Source organism: Schistocerca cancellata, chromosome 1 (genome assembly GCF_023864275.1).
Source record: "Schistocerca cancellata isolate TAMUIC-IGC-003103 chromosome 1, iqSchCanc2.1, whole genome shotgun sequence".
Taxonomy (NCBI): domain Eukaryota; kingdom Metazoa; phylum Arthropoda; class Insecta; order Orthoptera; family Acrididae; genus Schistocerca; species Schistocerca cancellata.
Genome location: NC_064626.1, coordinates 1,270,770,075 through 1,270,786,126, shown reverse-complemented (window position 1 = coordinate 1,270,786,126; position 16,052 = coordinate 1,270,770,075). Strand labels below are relative to the sequence as shown.

The following is a 16,052-nucleotide window of genomic DNA, read 5'->3' as shown; positions in this document are numbered from 1 at the left end:
TCAGAAGACAGCTGACCCACATTCCCTTAAAAACCATTTGTTTACGTGTACAGTAAGGAGAGCCAGCCTCGTATGTACCAGTAAGAGAGCCGAAAGTGGATCGGCTTTGGTACCCGCGTACGCGCGGGCCCCTGGGTGGCAGGCAACCGCGCGTGGCACGAATTAAAACGGGCGGCGGCGGGCAGCGAGCGGCGAGCGGCGGCAGCGCCGGCCAGGGCCGGCCGGGGCGGACGGCCGCATTGTGCGCCTTCTTCCTGCCGGCGGCGCGCCGGACGTCCGCCGAGCCGCCGTCCATCTCCGCCCCAATATGTGGCCGGCCACGTCCATAACCCGCCCCACACGCCACACGCCGCCTCAAAAAGCCGCCATTCGCCGTCGCATGTAAATTCACCCCCTCCAGCCGCGCCACTCGCCGCGTTTTCCAGCCTCTCTCTCTCTCTCGCGCGCGCGCGCCGTATTTGCATGATATATATACGCGCGCCCGTATTTCCTGCCAGATATATATGTAGTCGCCGGCGGCCAGATTTATTCGGTTTCGCAGATACACTGCTCGGCCGCCATGTTTTGTTAAGCGGCCAACAATTGCCGTTCCATATGCCCGGTCCTCCGCCTGAAATATTCAGCACTTTTATTCCTTTTGATCTGTGCATGTTTCATGTGCTGCCCTGTTCCCTTTGTGCCTGCTCGTTAAGTAATTCCATTATTTATCGCCTAACTGGAGTTTCCCGAAGAGCAGCGCGCGCGGAGAACGGCCAGAACGCACTCGAAAAATTGTTTGTCTGCTGAAAAATTCAGCGGCGCCGCGATTGGCCGCCGTCGTCCGGCCTAATTCTATTCCGCTCGCATTCGCGCTCCGTAACTGAATTAAAACACGGAAAACCAATCCGGCGCTGTCATCCCTCCCGGGGGCTTTTTTTGAAGGCGCGTTCCGAACGCCGCATCGGCTCACCTCCGGGCCGCTGTATCTATTAGCCTGCCTGTCGCGAGCGATTTGCCTAGTCCACGCCGACGGTTTGATTCTTTTATTTTTTGTCGTATTTGCAGATTTAGGAAAAGTTGTCAACAATTCTGATCGGAACACATTTTTTCAGATTCTGAAGTTATTGGCGTTAAAGAGTAGGAGCGAAAGATTATCTTCAACTTGTACAGATACCAGACTGTAGCTATAAGAGCCGAAGGACATGAGAGGAAGTGATACAGGATTTTAGCATATTCCCCATGTTAAAAAAGTATGTAAATCGAGCAAGGGGTGAAAGGAACCAAGAAGAAATCTTGAAAGGGAATTAAAGTTCAGAGAGAAGAAGTAAGAAATCTGAGGCGAGCTGATGACATTGTAAGTCTGTGAGAGATGGCAAAGGACTTGGAAGATCAGTTGCACGGAATGGGTAATGTCTTGAAAAGAGACAATAAGGTGAACACGAAGAAAATTAAAACAAGGGTAATGCAGTATAGTCGAATAAAATGAGGCGATACTGAGTAAGATAGACTACGATTTGGGAATCTTAACAGTAGTGGCCAGCAAAATATTTGACGATAAGCAACGCAGGGAAGAGGAGACTAGAAGCCTTTGGAATTTGATGTTCCAGAAGAACGCTGAAAATTAGATGCGTAGCTCGAATAACTAACCAACTTGTATTGCGTCTTATTGGGGAGATATAAGCTTAAGGTACAACACGACTAAAAGAACTTCTGAAGTGGTTGGTTGACTGAGCCTCTGCATCTACAGCTACATAGATACTCGGCAAGCCACCGTACGGTGCGTGGCGGAGGGTACCCTGTACTATTATTAGGCATTTCCTTTCCTGTTCTACTCGCAAACAGACGGAGTAAAAGCGATCGTCTATATGCCTCCGTATTAGCCCAATTTCCCGTATCTTATCTTCGTGGCTCTTAAGTGGAATGTATGTTGGTGGCAGTGAATCGTTCGGCAATCAGATTCAAAAGCCGGTTGTCTAAATTTTCTCAGTAGTATTTCTTGAAAAGACACATTTGTGTCATCGCGTAGTAGTTAATTTTGTGATGTAGGGAAGAATGGGTGTGAAAATTGTAGAGTGACACCAAGTCTTGGCTACACTAAGCTGCTTGAATTGGATGTTTCTTGCAGTGGTTATGTAGGAGACTCGTATTGAACAGACTGGCGTGGAGAACTGCATCAAACTGCCTTCGGACAGAAGACCGCAGTAACACAGAAGCGATATTCAGAGTGGTTTTTTGCTGGTAACATGAACATAAATAGGTGTTAGATGTTTCGCTTGCAATTTAGTAATAATTCGAATATTCAAAATGCAGTTGGGTAACGTTCAATAATATGCAGTTACGGAATGTAAACTCAGATGTGACGAAAACAATTTTGAAAACGTAGGGTTGAATTCCCAACAGTATGCCGTTTCAGAAATGCTTTCAACTTTGCCATGATTTATCCGTCTTTAGACCTGCTGTGATGAGGTAATGGATTCACATGAACTTTCTTCTGGTTAGTAATGTAGGCTTTCCTTTGGTTCTTGCGTCATCCTGGATAGTAAACTCTGTCTTGTTGCAGACTTTTGTGAAGTCCTTCCTACTTCTCACATGAAACCACTGAGGGAGTCATTGAAATATCGAATACGAAATGTAACTAAGGCACTGTTTTCTCCTCCAAAAACAAAAAATACAGTGGTGTGACGATTTCTGTTCTTCGATTTGTTATTTACGTGCTCTTACTTCCTTCATGTCATTAAAACTGTAAACGAATATCCTGCAGTGACTCGTTACTTTCCCTCTCATTCCAACTTTGCGCCCTTCGAGGTCGCCCATATCGATACTCGAGGACAAATGCAGGAGAACAGTTTTCCACAAATTATGTGTGCAGAAGTTTCTTTATTAAATCAACAGGAAAGTATTACGTACCGAGTATTTCTGAATGTTTTTTAAATAAACACTTGGAGAAGTGCTGTTATCAGTCGTTAAGTGGTGTAGATAATCGATTCCTGAAAATATGAAACAAAATAATCTCGGCTGTAGGAGGCCAGTTGCTTTACAACAGTAAAACATTTTAACAACTTTTCTTATGTCTTGACCACGCTTTTTATTATTAACGATTGTCATATTGAATGATTATACTGTCGAAAGCTTCAATCCACTGTTCTGGAGGAGTAGGGTAAAGCAACACCATCACACTGTAGAACAGTTTGTCACTTCTCACACGTAGTGCATTTTTTTTATTCCTTTCAAAAAATGGTTCAAATGGCTCTGAGCACTATGGGACTTAACATCTGTGGTCATCAGTCCCCTAGAACTTAGAACTACTTAAACCTAACTAACCTAAGGACATCACAAACATCCATGCCCGAGGCAGGATTCGAAACTGCGACCGTAGCAGTTGCGCGGCTCCGGACTGAGCGCCTAGAACCACGAGACCACCGCAGCCGGCTTTTATTTCTTTCTTTTGTGTTTCCTCTCCAGTTATCGTTCCCTTTTATACCAAGAAACAAAATTACTCTCTTCGAGATTCCACAGTTGTCGGATAGGGTATAACACTCATGTTCGTCCTTCACATATTCACACCTTATCTTCAGAAGCTACGGACGAAACAGCTGACCAGTGCAACAAGTAAGTAAAATAAAATTGATACTTTTACTTATTTGTTAATGATCTATGTGAATTAACAGATTTGTTTTGTAGTACTTTTCGCAGGCTTGTGTATCCTGCCAGTGCTTGTGTTTTTTGTTACTTGTTCTCTGTGTTATTGTGTGTGTATGCCTTGTGCCGTCCGCTACCAGCCGCCATTGCAATTAACGCTTAATCACAACCCGACTGCGCCGCAGGTTAAGTTTCTCTAGAGTTCGACTGATAACCATCTGGACAGAAACTCAGTCATTGCTTTAAAACCTGACGTTACGAGTAGCTTTAATACATTGTGGTGCAGCATACAGACTAACTATGGGCACTGATATTAGCTGCATTTATTTTGTGGGCCTCACAGGTCATCTCAGTACGAGTCGATAACCCACGTCAGGAAACTATCGCTTAAATTTCTCTTCACATCACTTGATCTATTCTTCTTATTAAACCAGTGCCCTGCATGTAATTTTTTATTTTCCCTCAGCATGGCCGTGCGTACCTAGGTAGATATGCATGCTTGGCTTTAATTAAATATTGCTATGGACTCTCATACCGAGCAAACAAAATGCATTTGTGGTATTAAATACAGGTCGATTGCTTACAGATTTTCTGCCTTATTGATCTCAGTTGTAAAGTTGTAAATGTAAAAGCATAAGCGAAAAACGATCTCGGTGCTTTAAGTGCAGCTGTTGTAAGGAAGACTCACGAACTCAAGTCTTACGTTTCTAGTACAATATCTCTCAAAATCATATGTTTCCCCTTCGAAATCAACTTCTGTGTGCCACACGTTCTTCACTGACACTTGTAGTACCTAGTGAACGCTTATTCATCTGCTTACTTTAATGTTTTAAAAGATGTCTCTGGGTATTTCGGCATAGATTACTTATTTAATTTCATTCGACACTTTCGAATAGTTCTGAGTATCATCACTAGTGCCACTAATCTTACTCATATGGGATAGGATTAATTTTTGTTTTTCCGATTTTGTGAAGGGGTCTCATAAAAATATTCTAAGTTGTCTTTCGTAAAATAACTTTACGATCAGTTCATCGCTCGCAGTAGATACTTTTTGTCAGATACTTGTTCTTCCATGACTGCACTATTTATTTGTTTGAGTTACATTTAAAATGTGGCATCAAATTGTTATAAGCATACTGTATCTCCTTACTGGCTGTCACATATATTTCAGTAGAAAGGATTCGTGTGTGTCAACGAGGTGATAGTTTCTTAAACATTTACAAATTCATCGCAACCTCCATACAGCGTAATCAGTAAATCAGTATCTTCATGCTCACCAGAAAACTGTAGCACTATAAACTCCGCCGAAAACAGCGAAGACCTGACGTGACGTAGTCGACGACAAAATTGGCAGTGCCGAATCGTGTTTCCTCTTGGACCTTACCAATGCTTCCAACATTAATCGTATGTAAATTACAAAGTTGCGGTAAAATATTTTTTGAAAAATTGGTCGTTGTCCTCCTATAATTTTTATTCAACTTCTTCTCCTTTGCGGTAAGCTTTCACGTTAGTCAGTGCCAGTAAATCCTTCTTGGCGCCACAACCTTTTACTTCTGTATGTGTGGAGAACTTGGAGGAGAAGAAAACAGAAAAAGAAGCTCTTCGTCTCTTGTCACTTCGCTCTGTCTGTTGCTAATCCTGGAGGAATAGTGCTGTTCATTGATTTCCAAGTAAGTGCAGTGTTACGCAGCTACCAAATTGCCATCACAGCCATAAGGGAAAGGTGTTCTTGATTCATGGGCTTTCAAGGGCTTGTTACTAAAGCATTGGCTGTGGCTCTCAATTTTTTCTCTCTTCCTCCCCCCTTCCCACCTCTCTCTCTCTCTCTCTCTCTCTCTCTCTCTCTCTCTCTCACACACACACACACACACACACACACATACATGAACTCTTGATGGATGTTGTTGTTGTGGTCTTCAGTCCTGAGACTGGTTTGATGCAGCTCTCCATGCTACTCTATCCTATGCAAGCTTCTTCATCTCCCAGTACCTACTACAACTGCTTAGTGTATTCATCTCTTGGTCTCCCTCTACGATTTTTACCCTCCACGCAGCCCTCCAATACTAAATTGGTGATCCCTTGATGCCTCAGAACATGTCCTACCAACCGATCCCTTCTTCTGGTCAAGTTGTGCCACAAACTTCTCTTCTCCCCAATCCTATTCAATACTTCCTCATTAGTTATGTGATCTACCCATCTAATCTTCAGCATTCTTCTGTAGCACCACTATTCGAAAGCTTCTATTCTCTTCTTGTCCGTCTATGTTTCACTTCCATACATGGCTACATTCCATACAAATACTTTCAGAAATGACTTCCTGACACTTAAATCTATACTCGATGTTAACAAATTTCTCTTCTTCAGAAACGCTTTCCTTGCCATTGCCAGTCTGCATTTTATATCCTCTCTACTTCGGGCATCATCAGTTATTATGCTCCCCAAATAGCAAAACTCCTTTACTACTTTAAGTGTCCCATTTCCTAATCTAATACCCTCAACATCACCCGACTTAATTCGACTACATTCCATTATCCTAGTTTTGCTTCTGTTGATGTTCATCTTATATCCTCCCTTCAAGACACCATTCATTCCGTTCAACTGCTCTTCCAAGTCCTTTGCTGTCTCTGACAGAATTACAATGTCTTCGGCGAACCTCAAAGTTTTTATTTCTTCTCCATGGATTTTAATACCTACTCCGAATTTTTCTTTTGTTTCCTTTACTGCTTGCTCAATATACAGATTGAATAACATCGGGGAGAGGCTACAACCCTGTCTTACTCCCTTCCCAACCACTGCTTCCCTTTCATGTCCCTCGACTCTTATAACAGCCATCTGGTTTCTGTACAAATTGTAAATAGCCTTTCGCTCCCTGTATTTTACCTCTGCCACCTTTAGAATTTGAAAGAGAGTATTCCAGTCAACATTGTCAAAAGCTTTCTCCAAGTCTACAAATCCTAGAAACGTAGGTTTGCCCTTCCTTAATCTTTCTTCTAAGATAAGTCGTAAGATCAGTATTGCCTCACGTGTTCCAGTATTTCTACGGAATCCAAACTGATCTTCCCCGAGGTCGGCTTCTACTAGTTTTTCCATTCGTCTGTAAAGAATTCGTGTTAGTATTTTGCAGGTGTGGCTTATTAAACTGATTGTTCGGTAATTTTCACATCTGTCAACACCTGCTTTCTTTGGGATTGGAATTATTATATTCTTCTTGATGTCTGAGGGTATTTCGCCTGTTTCATACATCTTGCTCACCAGATGGTAGAGTTTTGTCATGACTGGCTCTCCCAAGGCCGTCAGTAGTTCCAATGGAATGTTGTCTACTCCGGGGGCCTTGTTTCGACTCAGGTCTTTCAGTGCTCTGTCAAACTCTTCACGCAGTATCATATCTCGCATTTCATCTTCATCTACATCCTCTTCCATTTCCATAATATTGTCCTCAAGTACATCGCCCTTGTATAGACCCTCTATATACTCCTTCCACCTTTCTGCTTTTCCTTTTTTGCTTAGAACTGGGTTTCCATCTGAGCTCTTGATGTTCATACAAGCGGTTCTCTTATCTCCAAAGGTCTCTTTAATTTTCCTGTAGGCAGTATCTATCTTACCCCTAGTGAGATAAGCCTCTACATCCTTACATTTGTCCTCTAGCCATCCCTGCTTAGCCATTTTGCACTTCCTGTCGATCTCATTTTTGAGACGTTTGAATTCCTTTTTGCCTGCTTCATTTACTGTATTTTTATATTTTCTCCTTTCATCAATTAAATTCAATATTTCTTCTGTTACCCAAGGATTTCTACTAGCCCTCGTCTTTTTACCTACTTGATCCTCTGCTGCCTTCACTACTTCATTCCTCAGAGCTACCCATTCGTACTGTATTTCTTTCCCCCATTCCTGTCAATTGTTCCCTTATGCTCTCCCTGAAACTCTGTACAACCTCTGGTTCTTTCAGTTTATCCAGGTCCCATCTCCTTAAATTCCCACCTTTTTGCAGTTTCTTCAGTTTTAATCTACAGGTCATAACCAATAGATTGTGGTCAGAGTCCACATCTGCCCCTGGAAACGTCTTACAATTTAAAACGTGGTTCCTAAATCTCTGTCTTACCATTATATAATCTATCTGATACATTTTAGTATCTCCAGGGTTCTTCCATGTATACAACCTTCTATCATGATTCTTAAACCAAGTGTTAGCTATGATTAAGTTGTGCTCTGTGCAAAATTCTACCAGGCGGCTTCCTCTTTCATTTCTTAGCCCCAATCCATATTCACCTACTACGTTTCCTTCTCTCCCTTTTCCTACACTCGAATTCCAGTCACCCATGACTATTAAATTTTCATCTCCCTTCACTATCTGAATAATTTCTTTTATTTCATCATACATTTCTTCAATTTCTTCGTCATATGCAGAGCTAGTTGGCATATGAACTTGTACTACTGTAGTAGGTGTGGGCTTCGTATCTATCTTGGCCACAATAATGCGTTCACTATGCTGTTTGTAGTAGCTTACCCGCATTCCTATTTTCCTATTCATTATTAAACCTACTCCTGCATTACCCCCATTTGACTTTGTCTTTATAACCCTGTAGTCACCTGACCAGAAGTCTTGTTCCTCCTGCCACCGAACTTCACTAATTCCCACTATATCTAACTTTAATCTATCCATTTCCCTTTTTAAATTTTCTGTACCTACCTGCCCGATTAAGGGATCTAACATTCCACGCTCCGATCCGTAGAACGCCAGTTTTCTTTCTCCTGATAACGACATCCTCTTGAGTAGTCCCCGCCCGGAGATCCGAATGGGGGACTATTTTACCTCCGGAATATTTTACCCAAGAGGACGCCATCATCATTTAATCATACAGTAAAGCTGTAGCTATATGATAGGAACTAGTCGCTCTTTCTTCCATTTCGCGACATACAACACCCGATTTTGTCAGACTTACATCCAAATAAGTCGGTAGTTAGACAGCGACCTAACGAGTGGACCGTCGTGCAGGCTGTTGGTAGTACACCATTCGTGTAAACTAACCAGTATTCACACCGTCGTGCATACAAGGAGTGAAAGCAGGCTGCACTTATGAGTCGAATAACGTGAAAGGGAGGCAATCATTGAGAAGAGGATGAGACAGGTTTCTAGCCTATCCCACGTTATTCAATATGGACATCGTGCGAGCAGTAAAAAAATGTTAAGGAGGAAATTGAAAAATGAATTATAGATCAGGGAGAAGAAATAAAAATTTTGGTCTGCTGCTGATACCTCAGGTCTGTCAAAGAGGCGAAGGAATTGAGGGACCAGTTTGAACGGAATGTATAGTGTGTTGGAAACAGGTTCAAGTATGTGCATCAACAAATGTAAGAGAAGGACGATGACACGAAGTCGACTTAATTCGGGTGATGCTGACTGATTGCATGCTCCAAACATACATTGCAAGTTGCGCACCAGTTTTGATATTTGGGCAAAATATGAATGAGGACGGGAAAGTAAGGAGGATATAATTTTTGTATTGGCAATAGTAAACAAAAACAAATATGAATTTAAGAAGATTCGATGAATATATTGGTTAACTAATGAAGAGGTAATGAATCGAGTTGGACAGAAAACAGCTTTATGACACAACTATAATAAAAATAAGGGACAGGTTGGTAGGACACATCCTGAATTGCGCGAGAATGATTAATTTAGTTTGCGCCTCGTAGACAAGCGTGAAGACCACATAAGTAGACGTCAGATACAGTATCCAACTACGGTGTAGGCAGTGGATCACTCGTTGTCTCGTCGTGTAAGACGGGCGTGCTGAGGGCTGTAGGGCTGCTAGGGAGGCGGCGGCTGGTAGCGGCGCGGCGGGGCGCTGGGACGGCGGACGGCCGCTCACCGCGTGTCCTCTGCTGTGCGGCGCAGAGAGCGGAGGCGGAGGCGGAGGCGGGGGCTCGTACCCGTCGCCGGGCCCCGGGGGCGGCTCCAGCGCGAGCGCGAGCGCGGGCTCCGAGCCGGTGGGCGCGGGTTCGTCTCCCGGGCTGCCGCTGTCGCTGCCCGCCGACCCGCCGCCCGCGTCGCCGGGCCTGACGGTGCTGCAGCCGGCCGGCGCCGCCCACGCACACGCCGCCGCCGCCCACGCGCACCACGCGCCGCCCCCGCCGCTGCCCTACGCTGCCGTCCTGCCGGGCTTCGCGCACTACTCCGCAGGCAAGGCACACACTTCCACGCACTCAGCTGGTGACTGCCCACAGTCATATTGCTCGTAGCTCCGTGCTCGTCTTCCCTGCCCAGTCGACTCTTCCAGTACGTCGTGGCAGCTGAAAATTTGTGCTCGATTGGGATTCAAACGAGGATTTCTGCATTTCGCGAGCTGTCACCTAATCTCTTACGCTGTCTCAGCGGGCTCGGGGCCCGACGCCGACTCTCGTCGTCACTTATATTTCCAGCTGTGATTTTTGGGGACTGCACTGCAACCAAAGGTTCTCCCACGGGGTGTCAGGGAATCGGAGCATATTGGGAACTAACCTGATGAATATCCGTGGCTTACCCTGCCACAACGAATGTATATATTCATTTAATTAAATGCAGTGAAATGAAATGAGTTGGTCGTTGTCCATCAAATCATTGTAGATACAGTGACGTGAGACGCTATCAGTGACCCTATTGAGAAGCACTGGACTGAAATATAATGAGTATGTTTTGACAAATGAAAATATGTGGTGTTCGGAAGTAATGCATAGCAATATCAGCGACATTGAAAGCTTGAATCAAGGCTCAAGGAATAATGAGAAAGTCCTGTTAGCGAGGAGACTGAGTGTGTGTGTGTGTGTTTTCCAGAAAAGCTCTGGAACACGTGGAGCAATCCCCACCGTTCGTGGTAAATATATCACTCGCTATATGGAAAAATTTATTTAATGGGATAACAAATACCTAGTAGCCGTAAAGTGCGATGAGGAAGGAAGGGCGTGACATGTAAGCATAGCTGTGGCAAACCTGGAGGAAACTCAACAAAACTCCGATCGCATAGTGTATACTGTCTAATAATAACAGTAATAATAATAATAATAATAATAATTCTTTGAGGGGTAAGATACACACTTCACCGCCATAATTGGTGAGAGGCAGGCTGCGTGTAACTCATTACCTCTTTAAGAGATTGCAGTGTCCAATTAAACGTGCTTTCTCCTTCACGATCAGTGAATCACAGTGGCAGTGTATTACGCACCGTAAAGTGGATCTGAATTCGCCATATTTCATCCACAAGCAATTGTATGTTGCTTGCTCAAGAATGGGTTCACCCAAAAATTTATGTAGTCTTGCACCTGGAGGGAACACTAGAAATGTTATATGTTATAATCTTGTGTATTTAACAATATTACAGTGAATTTGCAAAGTATTTTATAGTATATTTATGCGCGTAAAACATGTAAATAAACAAAGTGTGTTTTCATTTTATGTACAATTTCCTTATTATAGTTGTGTAATGTAAGATATGGATAAACAAGTTCGTGGTAACTGCGCTTAGTGAGCTAGTTGATGCGGGCAGTAAGTAGTGCAGGTCCCAGAACGCAGCCCCGCGGAGCCCCAGTCCCCGTGTGTCGCCTGACGGAAGCCTGTGTGTTTTGTGTCGACAGTGGGCGCGGGCGGCGGCGCCGGCGTCGTCCCGGTGAGCGACTACTCGTACGGGCCGCCATACTCGCAGTACTCGTCCACGTACGGCTCCTACGGCTACGGCGCCGGCGGGTTACTCAGTAAGTAAACAGTGAGTATTCCACGCTGGCAGCAGCGGCGGCAGCGGTTCTCAGTTTGTCGACGGCGCCTCACACAGCACTCCGCACACAGCACACTCGTCTGCACCACTCCTTTCTTCCAGCACGACTCTCTCTCTCTCTCTCTCTCTCTCTTCACACGTACGAGACTCAGTCACTGTATGTGCCTTCCTTTTTTTCATCAGGTCTGGTAATATGCGTGGTGTTTCCTTCATGAAGATGATGCACACTTGCAGGGATTGTAGAAAAAATAGGTTCGGAAATGTTGACTCACATGCTATAAGCCAAAGTGAGAAAATTTCAGGTTTACGTTAGTCTTATAACGAAAACGAAAATAACAGTAGACACATTTGTAATACATTCAGAACAGTTGTTCAAAGTGGCGTCAATCACCTCCTTCCGAGACATAAAGTCGTCACACATTGCTTTGTTAGGCATGATCCTATTGGAGTGACATCCCCTAGCAGTCCTCCGAACTTTAAATTCACTTACCCATCCAGTTACAGGGTAACCTGTACTTGTAGCTCAAGGAGGACTCCAAATTACATGTAAACGTAATAATTTTTACATATTCGAGACAAAGGTGAAAGAAGAGAAAAATGACTGAGAAGCATTCTTGGACCGAATAAGATTTGAACACTGAACCTGTGGCGCTGAAATGCGACACTTACTCGTTTATTCACTCGTACTTCAACCACAGCACAGGAAATCGCGCGTGTTGAACGACCTATGTCACTTGGTATTTTTGTCGCGTTAGGCCTCGATCGAACATTTTGTGGCAAAAGTTTCGTTTCCTGAAATGAGTGATATCATCTGTAGGCTTTATAATCTATATTCGAACGCTTCTCAGAATTTTTGTAGACTCTTCTTCTCTTCCCGTAAACTTCTTCTCTTTATTTTACTCGTTGTTCAGTGAACCTATGTCGGATGAAAATTCCGGCATGAATTCACGTGGATGCTGGAGTTCGGTCGGCCAACGAACTGCCTGTGTTTGCTTTATGTTATAATTACCACTACATTTGTGTTACTTTAAGCTCTTCAGCTTCAATATTAGAAATGTCCTTCTTTTTTCGTTGTGGTGTACTAGGGTAAGGTGCTCGAATACCACCTCTCTGAGGCAGTCACTAGTCCAAACTGTATGCACATATTTTTTTCTATTTTGACACTTAAGATAAAAAATACTGTCGTACATAACACGATGACAAAATATTTTAAAAACACTTCTCCTGCATCTGAGTGGGTGTAGAGGCTTTAATCGTGAACAAGTACAGCTTTTCATTGCCACATGAATTGATCTACAGTTAATAAATTTGTAGGCAACAATGTTGTGGCAGAAGTGTTTTGAAAGTGAAGTTGATAAAAGCTACGCTTTGATCCAACTCTGTAGCCAGTGAGTAGATCAGCCAGCCAGGGCGAGAGTGGCAGCTGTGGGGTAAAGGAACCACGGCCCCAGAGGAGGCCTCTGCTAGCTGCAGGTCGCGGCGAGTTGAGGCCATGGCCGCTGGATTCCCCGAGAATGGAAAACGTGTTTCTGGGGAGTCGTTGGAAAGATGCAGTCGTAGCAAACACGAGGCGGTAGAAACTACTTTCTAAGACAGGGGAGGTTTTTGGCCAATGTCAGTCAGATTGGGGAATGATTCCTTGAGACAAGACGAATAAAAATTCCCTACCTACTAAGGTTGCAATGAGTGTCCTCTTTATTTGCGAAAGAACCGTTTTATAGCTTTTAACGTTCTCCAATGCATGTACAACCGAGACACGAGTGAAATTTATTATGATGACTAGTTGTGCACCTGATGCGTGCAAACTTCTAGTGCAGCATCTGATGTCATCCGACCTCAGCCCTAACAAGGACATCTTGCATAACACATTCCTAGCACACTGTTATGGCTTTATTAGCGCGGTTCCCCTCCATTTCTGGTAACACGTTCAGCGAAAGACAATCTTACAAGGTTTACAGGGAGTTGTTCCTTGTACAAACAGCAAATCAGTGTGAAAATTTCAGTGTGATTTTTCTCATTTTCTTGAGACCTACGACATACGAACAGTATACGTTTATAATTCCCAGTGCTAATAATATCACAACTATGTTTCAAAAGGCGAAACCCCCCTCTGTATATTGCATCATCATAGGCTTCTGTTTGTAGTTCGTTATAAACTTTAGCGTATACTAAAACAAGCCAGTAGGTAGCTGTGTCTGAGATGGTGTGCGCTTTCCACAGCAGGCGCTCCCTACTATCCGTACGGTGGCTGCGGCGGGGCCGGCAGCACCAGCAGCAGCTGCAGCAGCAGCAGCAGCAGTGGCAGCGGGGGCGGCAGTGGAGGCTGCGGGGGCGGCGGGGTCGGCTGCGAGCCTCCGCAGCTGCAGCTGCAGGCGCACCTGCTGGCCGCGGGCCGCGCCAGCTGCGCCCACTCCGAGTCGCGCTCGCCGCTGGCGGCCACGAGGGCCAGCTCCGGCGCCAGCGCGGCCTCGCCCACCGGCAGCGCCAGCGCCGCCTGCTCCAGGGCCCAGGGGCTGGACCTCCTGCTGGGCTGAGGCGGCCAACTCACCAGCGCCGGGCGGGGTCTCCACCTGACGCCCTGCCGAGACGCGCCTCTGGCCTCACACTACGCAGCCTTCCTCCATCAGAGGCCGATCGCTGATCTCACACTACTTCTAGAGGCCCCACGTCATCACGGTCACCCGCCACCTGCCACAGTGCCCCGTACTCTGCGCGCTACCGGGCTGCGCCACTGATCTCATCTGCTGCGGTCTTTCTACCGAACGCGAGAAAAGGCTGTCTCGGCACTCGCTGACTACTGGACGACTAGTCAGCACGAGAGGAAGAGAGAGTCCCCTGGTGCTGTACGTACGTCCCACTGCTACCACGATGTCGGTGTTCGGAGTGTGGAGGCACAGGACCTTTGGTGACTGCACGGCAGTTCCACTCTGAAATGCGACCTTTCGTGTCAGGGGAGTACACCACTGGGATACACTGTCGATGTGAAGACTACGGCCACGAAGCTATGCCTATATACAACCGGAAGTAAAATTATGCGACCATCTTATACATATATAAATATTAAAAGAAAAGTTAGATGATTTTTATTTTTTGTATACAGAACAGCCAAAGACTTGATTTATCATATCCCTTATCATCATAATCCTCTTTTCCATATCATTGTATGTACATATTAACGAATGTTTCTTTTTTATATAATATATAAATATTCCTCACAAATCTCGCACTTGCACAAACAGTAATCCTTAATTGTGTCGTTAAGGCCTACTTGCATCCCACCTGGAAGAACCTCTAGGCAAATGTTTCTATAAAAAAAAAAAAACAAAAAAAAGCCACTTTCATGAGCTCAACAGCATCTCATTTAAACAAAGTATGAGGTACTTCAGGGAAAAAACGCAATACAGTACATGTAAACAGCCCAGGAGGTTGTACACCGAAGAAAAATTCTTGAAATTAGTTTAGCTTGTGGACTGAGAAATATCAACAGTAGAGCTCATTGTGATAACAGAACCGCTACCTTCGTTTTCCCCTTACTTCCAACAACAAAGAGCAAAAATTAAATAGTATCAACGATACATTTCATAGTTTTCCTCCCACGTGAGACATACGTTATCAAAATTGTGTAGTAATGTTAAATGAAATCAGAGCACTGTCTACTGCCTGTAAATACTTACTTATGTCCTCTAAGGATGTATTTTGTGAACTATTATAGTACAGAGCAGGTACTCAATGGTTTCTGAGTCATTATAACATTAAAATTAAGGGCCCCTAAACGTATACTGAGAAGGTGCTTGCAGGTGGAGATGCAAGTTCGTGCAATTATCAACATTTTTTTGTTTTTAATTTGAGCAAACAAAAATAGGCTAAGTGTAAAAACTGTTATACATGAAGTGTTGCGGAATGAAAAAAGAAACACTTTTACTAGGCTTTCATTGAGTAAAAACTGAAGCAATTAACATCCCTAGTCAGAGTGTCTGTCCCAAGATACAATTGCGCCTGCAAGACAAGTGGTTCTTACACACGCCTCTATGTATACATTATTTATTGCTTATTTTCATAATAAGTAAAACAAAGTGTAATATTTTATTTTTCATTTTTACCAAAGAGATGTTAGCAATATTCCCTTGCACATAATATGCGAGTAAATTTTTATTGATAAAAAAGTAAGATTGTGACCTATATCTTAAAAATTAATTTTTATATATCTGAGAAAGAGAAAAATCTTAATTGAATTGTTATTATGTTTTAAGATTGCGATAGTTCCTTTTGCCCCTTTCATATTCCTCGATGATCAGTTGATCTTCGTTTCCAAAAATTTCCTGCTCCCATCTTCCCAATTCCTAAGAGCATCAGTCACTTTATCTGGTATCATTTAGATTAGGTTACATAGCATACAGTTATTGTAAAGAAATAAAGAAGTTTCTCCCTAAATTGCTTGTTCCACTCATTTTCATATTCATGTGTCCTCTGCATGTACCATTCAACTATTGATATACCAGTATCTCGCGTGAGTTGATGTTTTGAGTTTGAACTCTTACCTAGTGTACAAAAGACACTAATATACTAATGAAGTCTGACATAATCACATGGAAGTGTAGAGTCCCATTGCGTAAAATTTGTAGAATGGTTCCAACTTAACTTTTATTGTATTATTACCCTATCCTACAATCCCTTATGCAGATGTTAATA

At 43.8% G+C, this 16,052-nt stretch overlaps 1 protein-coding gene across 2 annotated transcripts in view; it reads left to right on the top strand.

The window, feature by feature from the left end:
• The window catches only part of LOC126095027 (paired box protein Pax-5-like), a 262,451-nt gene extending 248,744 nt beyond the window's left edge, over positions 1 to 13,707 (top strand). For both annotated transcript variants that reach the window (XM_049909700.1, XM_049909692.1), the window contains 2 exons: positions 11,227 to 11,354; positions 13,584 to 13,707. In XM_049909700.1, coding sequence (XP_049765657.1) covers positions 11,227 to 11,351 — 125 coding nt within the window. In that variant the 3' untranslated portion in view covers positions 11,352 to 11,354; positions 13,584 to 13,707. The remainder of the gene's footprint in view (positions 1 to 11,226; positions 11,355 to 13,583) is intronic.
• Positions 13,708 to 16,052: the final 2,345 nt, after the last annotated feature.